Source organism: Chaetodon auriga, chromosome 5 (genome assembly GCF_051107435.1).
Source record: "Chaetodon auriga isolate fChaAug3 chromosome 5, fChaAug3.hap1, whole genome shotgun sequence".
NCBI lineage: Eukaryota > Metazoa > Chordata > Actinopteri > Chaetodontiformes > Chaetodontidae > Chaetodon > Chaetodon auriga.
In genome coordinates, this window is record NC_135078.1 from 23,431,880 (window position 1) to 23,445,806 (window position 13,927).

Sequence of the window (13,927 nt, forward strand, 5' to 3'; positions counted from 1 at the left end):
AAAAGAGGCACGGTTTGGTCCCAGCTTTCCAAATCTTTACAACATCCCATTTCATTTTCATATTTAACCACTTCTACATTTTATTTTTCTTCGTATCACAAAACCTTTCCCTGGTCAACCGTCATTGCATTCTTTTAGACTCTTTAACTTCACATAAAACATCAGCACACAACAAACAATAAGTCTTGTTTTTTTTGGTTGTTTTTTTTACTGTGTTTTAATGTCTGTATATATAAACATGATATTTACAAATCATACAATGAACATCAGTTAGTTACGGAATAAAACATGTATTACCTTCTCATGGATGGTTAACACCCAGTGATCATCCCACACAGACATTACTAACAAACAGAAGGTAGTGTCCTGCTGGGAGTTGTAGCAGCCAGAGATCATGTGAAACCAACAGCATAAATGGATCCTTTGTATTCAAATGTTATGTGATCAGGTCTTGTGTCATGACTGCAACATCAATGACGAGGACCATTTCAAAAGTGGCGAAGTTTTCTTATCCAAGTCCTCTGGTCATGGATAAGAAAGCCCTATTGCTGCGATAAACAGTCAGTGCTATCTGTGTTCACTCAGCCACTGATTAGGCACACAGCTGGGGCCCTTTGCAAGAAAACTGATGCCTGTATTTTGCTCACACTCTAAACACTGTATGCACCTCCAAGCACTGGGCACCTTTCTCAAAAGACAATCACAATAAGCAACTTCCAGCTAGGCAAACTTAGTCCATGTATGAGGTGTCCATGGCCTCGCCGTCGGGGTGAAGAAGCCTTCCCGCCAAGCGCTCAATGTCATCAAGACTAAGTTGTCGAAGTGAACGTTCATAGTCCTTGAAGAAAAACAGAAAATATTTTAGCAAGTTCAAAATATTCTGCTGGATTTATTTTAACCATGTGGGGGAAAAATCTTTAATGAAGCACAGGAAAGGATGGATGACTGGAATATCTGAACTTGTTTTTTTTTTTTTTTTTTTTTTTTGCTTTTGTTAAAAAGCAGCTTTCTTAGTCTTGAGTCACTAATACATTCTGCCTCTCTGGTATTCTCCTCCTTCTCTCTTTTCACTCAGGCTCCTATCTGCTGGACCATCTGCTGTCCGGGAACCTCTCTCTCCTGGCTGTTGGTGCCTCATCCAGATGTTTGGATCTGGATCATCGTCCCCGAGGAGACTCAGCCTCTTGTCTTCTCTCCTCTCTCTCCAGTTTGCATGTTATCATATCTCTCCCTCTGTGTGTTTGTCTGTTTCTCCTCTCTGTGTGAATGCTGTGCTGCCTCATCTGTGTTGTGTGTCTTGTCCTTCTTCCAGGCCTTCGTGGCTGAGACTGTGTGGCTCTGGCTTATTCCTTACCTGAATCAAGGGCGTAAGGACAGAGGGTGCTGTACGCTGCACAGTTTGTAAAGCCCCATGGGGAAATTGTAATTTGTGATTTTAGGCTACATAAATAAAGCCTGACTTTGACTGACTTTCATAGGAGAGACTGGTTGTGTCTTCCATATTTGGGCAAAAGAAGGCTGCATTTCTTGGCCATATTTGGATGAAACTTAGCCTTTTAAGATGTGCTCAGACTTTAGAGAACCCAGCCTCTAAATTTGAAAGCAGCATTTATGCAAACAGAACAAGGCAGAAGATCAGATGTCAGTTGGAAAATATGCTGCCCTTCTTAATATTTTGATCCTCCACTGGAAGCAAAACTGCAAAACATTTAATTTCACAATTTAGAAACTCCAAATATATTGATTTTGGATTACGATGCATGGCAGCAGGCATGACACATTTAAATACCTTAATAAGCTGTTCATGGACTTTTGCTGCATCTGCTGGACTAAAATGTCTAGCAAGGATAGTAGACACAGTCTGCCACACTCTTCCCTGTGTGGTGCTGCTGCCGCTGCTGCCGCTGCTGCCGGCCACCATCCCTGACGCTCCAGTCCTCTCCCCGACTGGACGGATAACCAGATTCAATTTAGCCTCGGGCCCAATGGAGTAATCACTCAGTCTGTGCTCATCTGAGGAAAGCAATATAGAGCAATCATCAAAAATGTAAACGTTTGATTCATGTGCAAAATAGATTGGTGGATCAAGCAATTACAGTTCTGCACAAAGGTTATGAAACACTTGACTGTTGGAAAATCTACCTGCAAGCGCTTTCCCTTTATAGAGCAACCGCTGCTGGTTTGCTGGTATATTGAGACGCTCAGACACAAGTTCCTTCACTGTGGACACCTTCTCATCTTCAGTCACCTGGAAGATCAACAATGTGATCATGCAGTCACACTGCTTTGGTAAGATTTGGCAAGCACTCTCTTTTTCTGGAGACTGGAGAGAATCCAAATTGCAGGAGAGTGTAGCCAATCTTAAAAGCTTACTTTGCAACAACTTACATAACACCAACTGCTAATGGGGAAATCTCACGCACGAGTGACAAATGCACCATTGTCTCGGTAAATTGCATCTTTGGCACATTCTTCTTTTGGAAATTTAACAGCCACTGGCCTTAAGTGGTAGCATTTCTCCTATAAGCACTGCAGGCATCGCTGATGACAGACATGTTAGTGTGTGTGCAGGTAATTTTGAACTGTCAGAGCAGAGCTAGGATAACAACTGCATGGTTTGATCACTGACAAAGTTCAAGATAATTGAATTTAGAGTTACTTCTCTTCTGCTGGATACACAATGGAGTCCAGTATGCAAGATATTTCCCCATTTGATGCATACATAATACAATGCTGTGTTAGGCATCATCACTCTTTTTTAAGGTAATTACACGCATAAGACCAAGGCAGTAGCAGACTGACCATGTTAAAAACGTCAATGGTTCCTTCACTGACATACAACGCTGATAAACCTCATAGTCTCCTTTATTCAGTGGGCTGTGGGTGTTTCAACACACGTGGTCTTGTACAGCCCCAGTTTGTGCCCCATACGGTAATGTTATCATTTTATAACATGAGAGGCACAAACTGGGGCTTGGACTGAACCACAGTGAACAAATAACACCACATGTCGTTGAGAGTAGGTCCTCTAATCTACTAAAATTAAACTGCTGTTCTGACCCAACAAACCTATTTTCATAAGATACCGCTTTCTCTTTCCGGTCTTTCTTGTCTAGTGACTTCCCTTTCCTACATGAACCATCAAATAAGGACTTACAGAGCACCACTCCCTATATTTGACAGTGGCAACGTAGAGATGAGAAGTAACGGGAGCAAGTTGCTAACATTACAGTTACCGTTACTGTGTCTTCCTCAAAGAGTTAGCAAGCTAGCAAGAGTAACGTTAACGTCGATTCACCACTGACTGACCGACTGTACGATAGCTCCATTTAAGATACACTGTGTGGAGCCAACCCAACCCATGTTAGACTCAGGCATCATGGGTAGTTGCTTCATTCATAGCTGACGCTAGCTCGGCATATGACAGGACTATCTCTGTCGGCTAATGAGCTAGCTAGCTTTTCTACAAAGGCTTGCTAATGTTGCGAATTAAGCTAGCGTCATAGGGATAGCAATTAGCAGTTAGCCAGCCCGGCGGTGCTTAATTTACCTGTACACTGCACTCTTTTCCTTGAAGCGGTTTCACGGTAAGGATCATTTTCGAAGAGAACCAGAGCAAAACACAGCCACACTACAACGCCTTCAATGATTAAGCAACCAAATATGCCCAAGTAACGTTACTTTACTAGCTCAAGATAGCCACAGGGCTTCTTCTCTTGTCAACGGCCCATCTTCTTCAGATGCGGCGGCTGCTGCTCTCAGGCGCCACTACTGCCACTCACTGGCTGGAGTGCTGCATGGCTGCTGATGGCTGCTCTGTGTGGAGGATAATTCATCCAACTAAATAAAGAAAAGATAATCGGACCATAGCTAAATGTTAAAATGGAAGATGAAAGATAACCTGGGTGGAGTTTGGCATTTAAACCTTTTTTTAAAAGCAACTTTTGAAAACATATAATTACTATCTAGTTATTACTATAATGTATATTACTAAACCTACAGTGTGACTTTTTCTTTGAAGCAATTAGTGTCTCTGGTGCTTTGCAGCATATGATGGCCTTATAAAATGGACTTAAGCTGTCTGTTTATGTTTTTGCTTGGGTCCATGGCCACCCAAATGAAATTTCTGGTCCAGAAAGTTGCCTTTCTATCAGTTATGTTTGTGTAAAGAGTTGAAATGCATGTTAAAAGGAGTTATCCTGACATATTTTTATTTTCCTTCTAAGACTGTCCCAGCGAAGGCCGGTAACATTTGCACATCAATATCGATTGACCCGGTTATTTACTTTTTTCACCAAGCCACACAAGAATGAAAAGACTCTGTCAATCAAAGCTCAGCTTCGGGAAGGGAAGAGATATGAGACAAAAGGAGGAGACTGAGAGAAAAGGAAAGAGAGGAGGTGATGGAGATGAGAGAGGAAGAGCAGGATAGGATTAGCATTGTGTCCCTGTGCTGTTCCAGACAAACAAAAATTGACCTGAGCCAATTTAATCACCGTAATTACCACAGAGACATACTCTATGGTAATTACAGTGAATCTATTGGCTCAATTTAAAAACAACACAAGTGCCGAGCATAATTATAGCTTAATAATACATTACTGTATAATACACATTTTGCTTACATTTATGTATTGTTTAAGACACATTTCTATAGGTCAAATTCAAAAATGATGCAATCTAAAACACAAAGAAGGTGTATATAATTTCACTAAATTATTTTTAATATACTTTGGCAGGAGAGATGAGTGATGAGTCACAGAGTGAGGGACAGGCAGTGAATACAGAGGCTGAGAGAGAAGCAGGAGTAGAGGATGGAGAGACGAATGAGCAGAAAAAAATGTTATGTTGAAGGCAGAGACACAAGAGGAAATGAGAGAGAGGGGGCAGGTTATGGAAAGCAGAGAGACAGAGAAAAGGAGGCTGAGAGAAAGAGCACAAGAGACACAAAGGGAGACGAGAGACTGAGAAAAAGCACATATTTAGATCAGGAGAATCAACATTTGTTCAGAATCTCAGTATTTCTAAAACCCTGCATACGGCCCTGTGCACAGGTACAATAGAAGGAGAATAAAACCCCTGATCAGTGCTTACAGCCAGCCTTAAGTCTCTTTCACATTTGCCAGATATCTGGGGAATCAAATGATTGATGTTCACTGCTCAGTTTGCCGTAGACCCACCGATCCCCAGGGCTCAGAAATACCCCAAAGACCCTCTGACCCAATTGGGATCCAGTCCATGCATTTCTCATTACAGCCTCCCGGATGGTCTCCGCTGTCTTGGTCATGTGATTGCCTGTCGACTGTGCCCAGCCCTGGCCAGCCCCGAGCAGGAGAGGAGCATCTTTCACTTGGGCGTTTATAGAGGAGATCTGCACCTGTCGAATGGACCGTCTGCTGCCAAACACAGACAGACCTATTCAGGACAAGTGAGGACGACTTTCGCAGCGCCAGACAGGCTGCATGTGGTAAGTGATCTTTGTGTGTGTGTGTGATGAGAAATACAGCACAGGGATGTATTTTGCAGGACAGAGCATGCATCTGTGTTTCCAAACAGTCTATTAGAAAACATAAAACGCTGCTGTCACATTTTACCAACTCATTAATTTATTAAGGCTATTTACGGTGCATATGGCTCCAGGCAGGCTTGTGACCCACTATGAAAACATCTAGATTTTATTCTTGCAGGGACAGAAAGTGTGTGTTACTTAATAAAGAGTCTATAATGACTTTTCTTAATCTGTGGTGGTTTATCTCTTTGGCATTACTGTAGCACCTCTACTTTCTTCTTTTTCTTTCTTATCTCATCATTTTTAGTAAATTTTACCATTAGGATGAAGGACACACATAGACAAATACAGGGGCTGCGTAAGCATATTGTGTCTATAATGCATTTGTACATGTACGCTACCACTGGAAACCAAGTACTGCAAGAAGTACTGCAAGCTCACAGAGCAAGGACAGATGTATCGTCTTCTTTTCTATTGCATGGGGAGCTGTGTCATTGCATTATAACACGCAATGTTTTTGTCCTATTCAGCCTGATCAATAGGAATATCATCTATCTATGAAGCACGCAGCAAACTCTCCTGCATGCTCTAGTCTAAGTAGAAGTCATTATACCTTCTTGATTACCCATTTGTATTATTAATATTAATTATATTAATATAGGTGATCACAGGAAGAGATGCAACTGGAGAACGGCTGCAAAGCTTTGAATGAAGAGTTGAGATCGTAACAAAAGGGGAATTTGTACATGTGGTGTAACTGGACCCACTCTATGTAAGATTGGAGTCACCTGCCACAAAGGTTTGATTCAGTGCAGTCACATGACTCAGAGGACTATTCTACACTTCTGAATGGTCTTTCAAGCATTTAGGTTGTTGAAGGTCCTCTTTAGATATAGATGTAAGTGTGTAGAGTGGGTTTGCAAAAACGCTGCACAGCGGTTCAGTTGAAAGGACAGAAAAACAAAGGCTCCTCTGAGCAACAGTTAAAAACGAATATAAGAAATCAGCAGTCACTGTTTTAGTGTCAAGTGCACAGTTACACCCTTAACAAACAGGAATTAACAGGCGTGCTGCTTTAGCAAAGCTATCCTCAGAACTTCAGAATAGAAATAGAAGGTTAGCCGAGGATTAGCGCTGTTGAAATTGGATCCCAGAATATTAGCTGAACATATAATGGAATGACAAATCACACTTGAAACCTATTCAGTGCGACCACTGAGCAGACTGCAGAGTGCCCAAACAAAAGCATAATATTTAGAGCCCAATTACACTGGTGTAGTTCAATAATGACTTGAGGTCACTTATGCTTTACTAAGCTGAAGGGTATTTGGTGGAAAAAAATGGTTGCATGTTTGTGTGAGGAGATTTTGTTAATGTGTTGTCACCTGATGTCTGCAGGTAATGGGCACACTTCGGGACCTCCAGTTTGCCCTGCAGCTTAAGATTGAGGAGCTTCGCCAGAGAGACACACTGATAGATGAGTTAGAGCTGGAGTTGGACACGAAGGATGAACTCATTCGGAGGCTGCAGGAGGAACTGGATCGCTACAGAGCCACCGTCTCCCTCCCAGGACCCTCTGCAGCCAGCACAGGTAGACACCCTGGTGCTTTTTACCATCATATGCTAATGCATGCGCACATATAATCTGATTTATTACAGTGTGTGTGTGTGTGTGTGTGTTTTCCTCTAGCATGCTCGGCTCAGGTTGAGGACAAACAGAGAAGCAAAAGGAAAACAGTGATTTGTGAGCCCTTCACCCTGGACCCCGTGACTTTGGCCATGGTTTCACACAGAAGCTGTGACAAAAGCCAGGAGTAAGAACACACAGTGTTCCCACCTGCTCTCACTGGAAAATGTGTCTCTCAAACGTTCAAGGCTCGCCGAGCGCTTTCAGAATGACTCAGAATCAATAAATATTTCTAATCAATTTCAAACACAGCATGTGACACTGCATTCAGGGCGTTTAATAACTTGCCCTTAAATGTTACATCAGCATCCTGCTTTCACACCCTCAGGTCTCAGCGGCTGATTCAGGCAGCGTTTCTGAAAAATGACTTGTTGAAGAACCTTGACGAAGGAGAAATCAGAGCCATCATAGCCTGCATGTACCCCACCCCCATCAATCAAGGCTGCTATGTCATTCAGGAGGGGACCGGCGGGGCTCAGGCTTACGTTTTAGAAGGTAAATCGTTTACTTCTTACAATCGCTGACATTAATCATGCTTGAGGATAGTTATTAATGTTTCCTTGAGATGACAGGTGCTTGAGAACATCCCGATGAAATGATTAGGTTTATCATATCTTTGTATATCAATTTTCTCACCCTTGGCTCGCAATCCCATCAGATAGCAATGTGACACTGTGATGTGAGTACTGCATATTTGTGCAGGAGAAGAGGAGGCACTGCGGGGAGACACAGGTGACCCACATTGGTGCTTTGTGTTGAAATGTCAGCCTGATACAAAAGACAGACCGGTGGCAGAGTTCATCAGTGCTTGATTGTCCTCAGGAATCTCTTTGTAATATAATGGAGAGCGGCTGCTACCCATTTTTCTCCTGTCATCCCAGCCAGCGGGAGGTGGTGGCCTTGCCTGGCTCAGGGATGATTGCGGATCTGTTGTTTGTACAGTACGTCTCAGTCATCTGAAGGTCCTTGACAGAATACTTACATTTCCTGACACAAAACACATGCACTCACACACACAGCTCTACTTATTATATACGTGCCGTCTTTCTTCACTGGCTGTGTGTTTATTCACAGAAGGGAGGCTGGAGGTGACAAAAGACGGGTTGAAGCTTCTCACCATTGAGCCAGAAGACATGTTTGGAGAGCTGGCTCTCCTCTACAACTGCACCCACGCCTACTCTGTCACAGGTATCACAGCATTGTGTTGGCTTCTCGCGTCCGTGTGTGCGTGCAGATCTCACTGGAGATCATCCCCACAGAAGCACTGGTGGAGCTTCAGTGTAATTAATTTGGATTTGGTGGCAATATAAATAATTCCTGTTTAAGAGAATATCACAAGCAGGCAGATTTCTGGCTGTGGTCTTAGACAGAAGGCGTCTGTTGAATTTAAAATCAAAGACCTTTTGAGATCTTAAACAACACCACATCTTCAAAGGTTTTTCTCAGAGATGTGAGGAATTTAAAACATTTTCTTCTTTACTGCATCCCCCAGCTGTCTGACTGCCTCGTCTCCTCCCTGCAATCCAACATGCATTAGCTGGATTTTTACAGATAGCATTCTCTGAAATAATGGTGTGTTCATGTCGCTGATCGGCTGACTGGAATCTAACAAATATGCATTTCTGGTGTAAAGAATTAGTGAGATTCTTTAGGAAATAGCACGGCCGTTTCCTTCCAGTGTCTGATCGGGGCCTTGTGGGAAAACTTTCTCAGCACATCTGACCTGCTTTCACAAATAAATAGGCTGTGGAAACGGCCAGGATCAGTTTAAATTGAAAAAATCTGTTTATTTGCCTTGTTTGGTCCCTAATCATCTCATCCGCTCTTTTTCTTTTGCTGCTTTTTTTTTGTCTTGCGACCAGCAGCCTTTCCAATTTGCTATATGTCTGCTCTCTGGTATCAATGCTCAGCTGATGACGGCGGTCTGCTGTCCTTTTGTTCCATGTCCATTTCTGTCAGCCCTGCTCTTGGATCTGTTTTTATCTCCGTCCTGACCTGAAATGACTTTTTCTTTTCACTGCTGCCATCTGAGACCATCAATAAGGTTTGTGCTCATGTGGTCTCAGGTGCGGCTGAAAACAAGACGTCATTGTCACATCAGGGGCGTTCAGGGTGGCGAATGATATACTGCCAGAAAATCCTCCTTTAAGAGCAATGTTTTACTTAATTTTGACAAATTTAAAAAAATGCACATGCTTTCCAAATAAAGCCCTGAATTGCATGTCGTACTCAGATTTATCATATGGTGCTAAAGTGAAAAGTGAAGGAGTATATCCAAAGGGTGGAATTGAGATATCGGGGCGCCACATTATCAGATAGTGGATCTAATTAGACTGTCATCTTACATTTGCAGGAAGCTTCAGTTAACCAACCAGATGGGTCATTATTCATTTCCAACAGCCACTTTCAAGCTCTATTATAAAGGAAATCAGATTAGATCTATATTAAAAGTCCCTCTCTGTACAGAAAATAAGCACTTATGTTTCTTTTTATTCTACATAATGAGCATTTCTAATCGACTGCTCTTCAGGCTGTAAGCTGATCCTGCATTGCACATCCATCACAATCTACACCTTTATTTGGGAGCTGCTCCAATACTTCTTGATTGTGTTTCCACCTGAGCTCCGGTGTCACCGACGCAGCCTTCATCACTTCCTCTGCCTCTGTCTTTTGATCTGCAGCACAAACGGACAGCAAGCTGTGGGTTATTGACCGCAAGAGCTACCAGACCATACTTATGCAGAGTGGCCTCAACAGCCTTTCTCATTCGATGGAGCTGCTTAGCAGGTGAACATCGGACCGATACTCTTGATTTGACATGGAGCGGGCAGAGAAAGCTGCTTTGTATTCTGGTGCCTTCAGCACAGTATCACCAGGGTCGTGTTGTTTGTCAGTCGCCACAATGGTGCATTTAACACTGTTCAGCATCTCAACAGTCCTGTGATGTGTTTCTAAATATGCTTAGGCGCCCAGAAACCGCTTAAACATCAAGTCAAACCCTTTTCAGCCCCCATCACTGTGGGTGATGTGCTTTCTTTGTACCTGTGTGTCTGCAGCGTTCCCTTCCTGCAGTCACTACCGGAGGACGCCATCATGAAAATGTCTGATCTCATGGAGGAGGTACAGATTAATGACCTCCAGTCTGAAGCACGGCGTTGTGTACCCATCACTGCAGACAGAACGCGTGTAAACATGATTGTTTACAGGCGCTCCCTCTGTATTTTCTATTTTCAGCCCTCCTTGTGTTGCATCAGTTAACAAACAGAATCAGTGGTAATCCTTCCTTGTTACCAACCCTCATCTGTAAGAGAGCTCTTCTTTTTCTTTCCTCTTTTCGTCCTCGTTTTGCTCTTCTATCTGCCATTTATGATCTGCAGACACGCTACGCCGAAGGTGACTACATCATTCGACAAGGGGCCACAGGAGACACCTTTTATATCATTAGCAAAGGCCAGGTAAAGTTTCATGCTCTCTGCCCGCTGCACAGATGAAATGAGGCTTTCAGAGAAAAAGGTTTTTAGATTGTGGAGGACAAAATGTCAGCACAGTTTTAGAAATTGCACTATGATGGCGATAATTGACTCTGGCTTTTCTCCACATTGTTCCCCACCATTACCTCTCGTTCATTACCTCTCTCTCTCTTGGATTTTCCAGGTGAAGGTGACAGAAAAGAAGCCGGGCCACGAGGAGCAGATCATCCTCTCCAGGCTCTCTGAGAGACAGTGGTTTGGAGAAAAAGCTCTGTGGGGGTAAGGAGGAACTTTCACAGGAAATTATGCAGAGGAGCTTTTATGTCAGTTGTGCCTGCATGATATCAGTGATTTTCTTCATTCATATTTTGTGCGATTTGACATTTTCTCCGTCTTCAGAGAGGATGTTCGGACTGCGAATGTGATCGCTGCTGGTGAAGTTACGTGCTCGGTCATAGACAGGGAGTAAGTGGGGAGTATTTTGTGTTAATCAAATTCACCGCATAGAAAATGTAGCCACATTAAATCAACTTGATGTGCTTCTCTGGAGAATATTCATATGTTTCTGTGTTTCAGGACCTTCAAAGACGTCATTGGAGGGTCGGTATCTGACTGCAGTCACGAGGTGCAGCAAAGCCGTGAACCTGAAAGCGAGTGAGGAGCATTACAACACCAATCTCCGCAATAATTACATGTCATTTGCTCCAGTAGAAAACATGGTACTGTATAAGCTCACTTCTGGTTTCCTCTCCAGCTCAGACAAAGATCCTGACCTCCTCTCATCGACCACCTTGAGTGATTTCCAGATTATCTGCACTCTAGCAGCTGGAGAGTTTGGTCACGTAGACCTGGTGAGGGGCGATCTCATAGCAGCTCACGCACATTGACGCAGATCGAGATTCCATGTTTCTATAATGTAATCTGCTGCTCTCCACCTCTGCCAGGTGCAATTAAAGAGCAACATCAAGTGTCTTTTTGCCATGAGGGTCCTTAAAAAGAAGCTGATCCTCAACAGCGGTCAAAGGGAGCACATCCTGAGAGAAGGGCGCATCCTGACGGAGACTCGCTGTCCATTCATAGTCAGGTGTCTGTTCGTCAGCAGTCGTCTGACTAGGACTGCTTTGATTAGCACATATCTTTAACATTTTGCTGTATTTTCATTCATCACAGGCTGCATAAAACCTTCAGAGGCGCGGAGTGCCTGTACATTTTGACAGAAGCTGGTCTTGGTGGGGATCTCTGTGGTCTACTCAAAGATAAGTAAGAATTTTTGGACTGAAGAAAATTAGCATGCGAGGCCCTTTTTGTCATTGCACTGATAGAATATTTATAGTCCCTCCAATGTGCTTTCAGCCGAGCTTTCATCACAATGCAATTTTAAGGCTGACCAGGGTTTGATGTCTCACATCTGTCTACATCACACATGTGTTTTGTTCACTGTGATGCTTAAATTGGCGCCTCTCTGCACTGTTTCAGGGGATATTTGGACGAATGCAGCACCAGGTTCTACACAGCTTGTGTAGTTGAGGCCTTGGACTTTCTTCACCGCCGCGGTGTCATCTATAGAGATGTCACGCCCGAAAACGTGGTTCTGGATGAGCGTGGTTACGCCAAACTGGTACTGCAGTTTGTTCCCAACTGGAATCCACATTTTGAGTAAGCGTACATTCAACGTACTGATGTGTGCCTTTTGTAGATTGGCTCCAGATGTCTGAAGAGGGTTGAAGCGGGGAAGAAAACCTGGACGTTCTGCGGCACACTGGGCTACATGGCACCTGAAATCGTCTCAAACAAAGGCCACAGTGTATCTGCAGACCTCTGGTCACTGGGCGTGTTTGTGTTTGAGCTTCTGAGCAACAGGTGAGCTTTACGTTTTTTTAAGCTCATTCCTCCAGCTGCATCGGCTGAAGTGACGGTGACAGCCCCATGTTTTCCTCTCCAGCCTCCCATTCAGCGGCCCCGACCCGATGATGATTCTCACTGCAACCATTCGAGGCATCGATCAGATCGACTTCCCAAAAACCATCAGCAGAAGTGCCGCCAGTCTCATAAAGAAACTGTGCAGGTGTTGCCCAAAAACATCCTTCATCCACCCGCCAGTGCACACACAAACCAATAGGAGCAGATTAAGAGATGGTGCAGGTGTATTGGACGCGACCTGCGCTGTAACACCACCTCTCCAATGACAGAATCTGATTATTAATTCATAGTTTGTTTATGTGTGTATTCTTGTTTGCTTTCCATCACCAAGGAGCAATCCCTCAGAGAGACTGGGCAGCCAGAGAAACGGGGCCAAGGACATCCAGAAGCACAAGTGAGGCGACAGATTTATTACAGTGGAGAATCATACTGAGGCCTGTGCGAGGAAACGTGGTTTCACAGGATGTGATGTTCTGTTTTCATTCAGATGGTTTGAGGGATTCAACTGGGACGGACTGTGTAAAGGCACACTAACTCCCCCGGTTGTTCCCAAAGTAAGGCACGTTCAGGTGGCTCATCGCTGTTTGTTTTGCGGTAACTCTTGTTGCAATGAGCAGATCTACCTTTTCTTTGTCTTGCAGGCTTGGCAGCCTCTGGACAGCAGCACGTGTGATCATTACGGCGAGGGCTCAGCGGAGCTGTGGACAAACTGGGACGACTTCTGATGTGAAATGGAGAAACAAGATAGGCAACACTTCATCACCTCCAGGTTTCGTCCTCATTAATGATTCAGTGCCCTCAGTCTTAACTGCCATCAAGAATTACTTATATTTTCAGACAGAAAAATATTTTCCACAGCGTCAGTGACTGCAGATGTTTGACAGATGGACCGTGCTGCCGACCGTGTGGAGCTCAGACTGTTTTTGATGTAAAATCTCTTTAGATTTATAAACTTAAGATGTTCAGTGATGTCTCTGCTGCTGAATGGAGTTCAATAAACAAACAGGCTGCATCACGCTTGGTTTTCTTCTTTTCCTTCTTCTTCTTTTCTTCTTCTTCCCTTAAATCTGCAAACTCACCGTGAGATTTTTCTGGGATCGCACTGTTCCGTCATTAATTGATCTCTACCCAAAATGCATGACTCTGGTGAAGAAGTGACGTCAGAGCCGCCCCAGTCTTGCAGAGAAGGGTCAAGTCACAGAGACGTAGCAAGATGAATGCCGGAAGTTTTGTGTTTCACGCTTCAAAATAAAATCAATTAAACTGTAAAAGAAGTGAACACTAGCCTGTTGAGAAGAGTAGAATGACCACTTTTATGAGAGATTGTTTATTAGATTAGAC

The 13,927-nt window shown here is 43.6% G+C and overlaps 2 protein-coding genes across 2 annotated transcripts; one reads left to right on the plus strand and one right to left on the minus strand.

Annotated features, from left to right (window-relative positions):
• Window positions 1-185: 185 nt before the first annotated feature.
• ubl4a (ubiquitin like 4A) lies at window positions 186-3,742 on the minus strand. Its single transcript, XM_076730643.1, has 4 exons — window positions 3,551-3,742; window positions 2,143-2,248; window positions 1,790-2,013; window positions 186-838 (listed from the first exon to the last, which is right to left on the minus strand). The coding sequence occupies exons 1-4, from the start codon at window positions 3,596-3,598 to the stop codon at window positions 731-733; spliced, it is 486 nt and encodes a 161-aa protein (XP_076586758.1). The 5' UTR covers window positions 3,599-3,742; the 3' UTR covers window positions 186-730.
• Window positions 3,743-5,295: 1,553 nt separating this feature from the next.
• Window positions 5,296-13,601, plus strand: prkg1l (protein kinase cGMP-dependent 1, like). The gene is made up of 20 exons (XM_076730975.1): window positions 5,296-5,467; window positions 6,908-7,100; window positions 7,200-7,323; window positions 7,525-7,691; window positions 8,271-8,384; window positions 9,878-9,983; window positions 10,253-10,316; window positions 10,574-10,651; window positions 10,851-10,945; window positions 11,066-11,131; window positions 11,243-11,320; window positions 11,421-11,517; window positions 11,611-11,750; window positions 11,837-11,926; window positions 12,143-12,284; window positions 12,363-12,526; window positions 12,609-12,731; window positions 12,918-12,980; window positions 13,074-13,140; window positions 13,228-13,601. Exons 2-20 carry the CDS (start codon window positions 6,911-6,913, stop codon window positions 13,309-13,311), a joined length of 2,052 nt encoding a protein of 683 aa, XP_076587090.1. The 5' UTR covers window positions 5,296-5,467; window positions 6,908-6,910; the 3' UTR covers window positions 13,312-13,601.
• The last annotated feature ends 326 nt before the right edge of the window (window positions 13,602-13,927 follow it).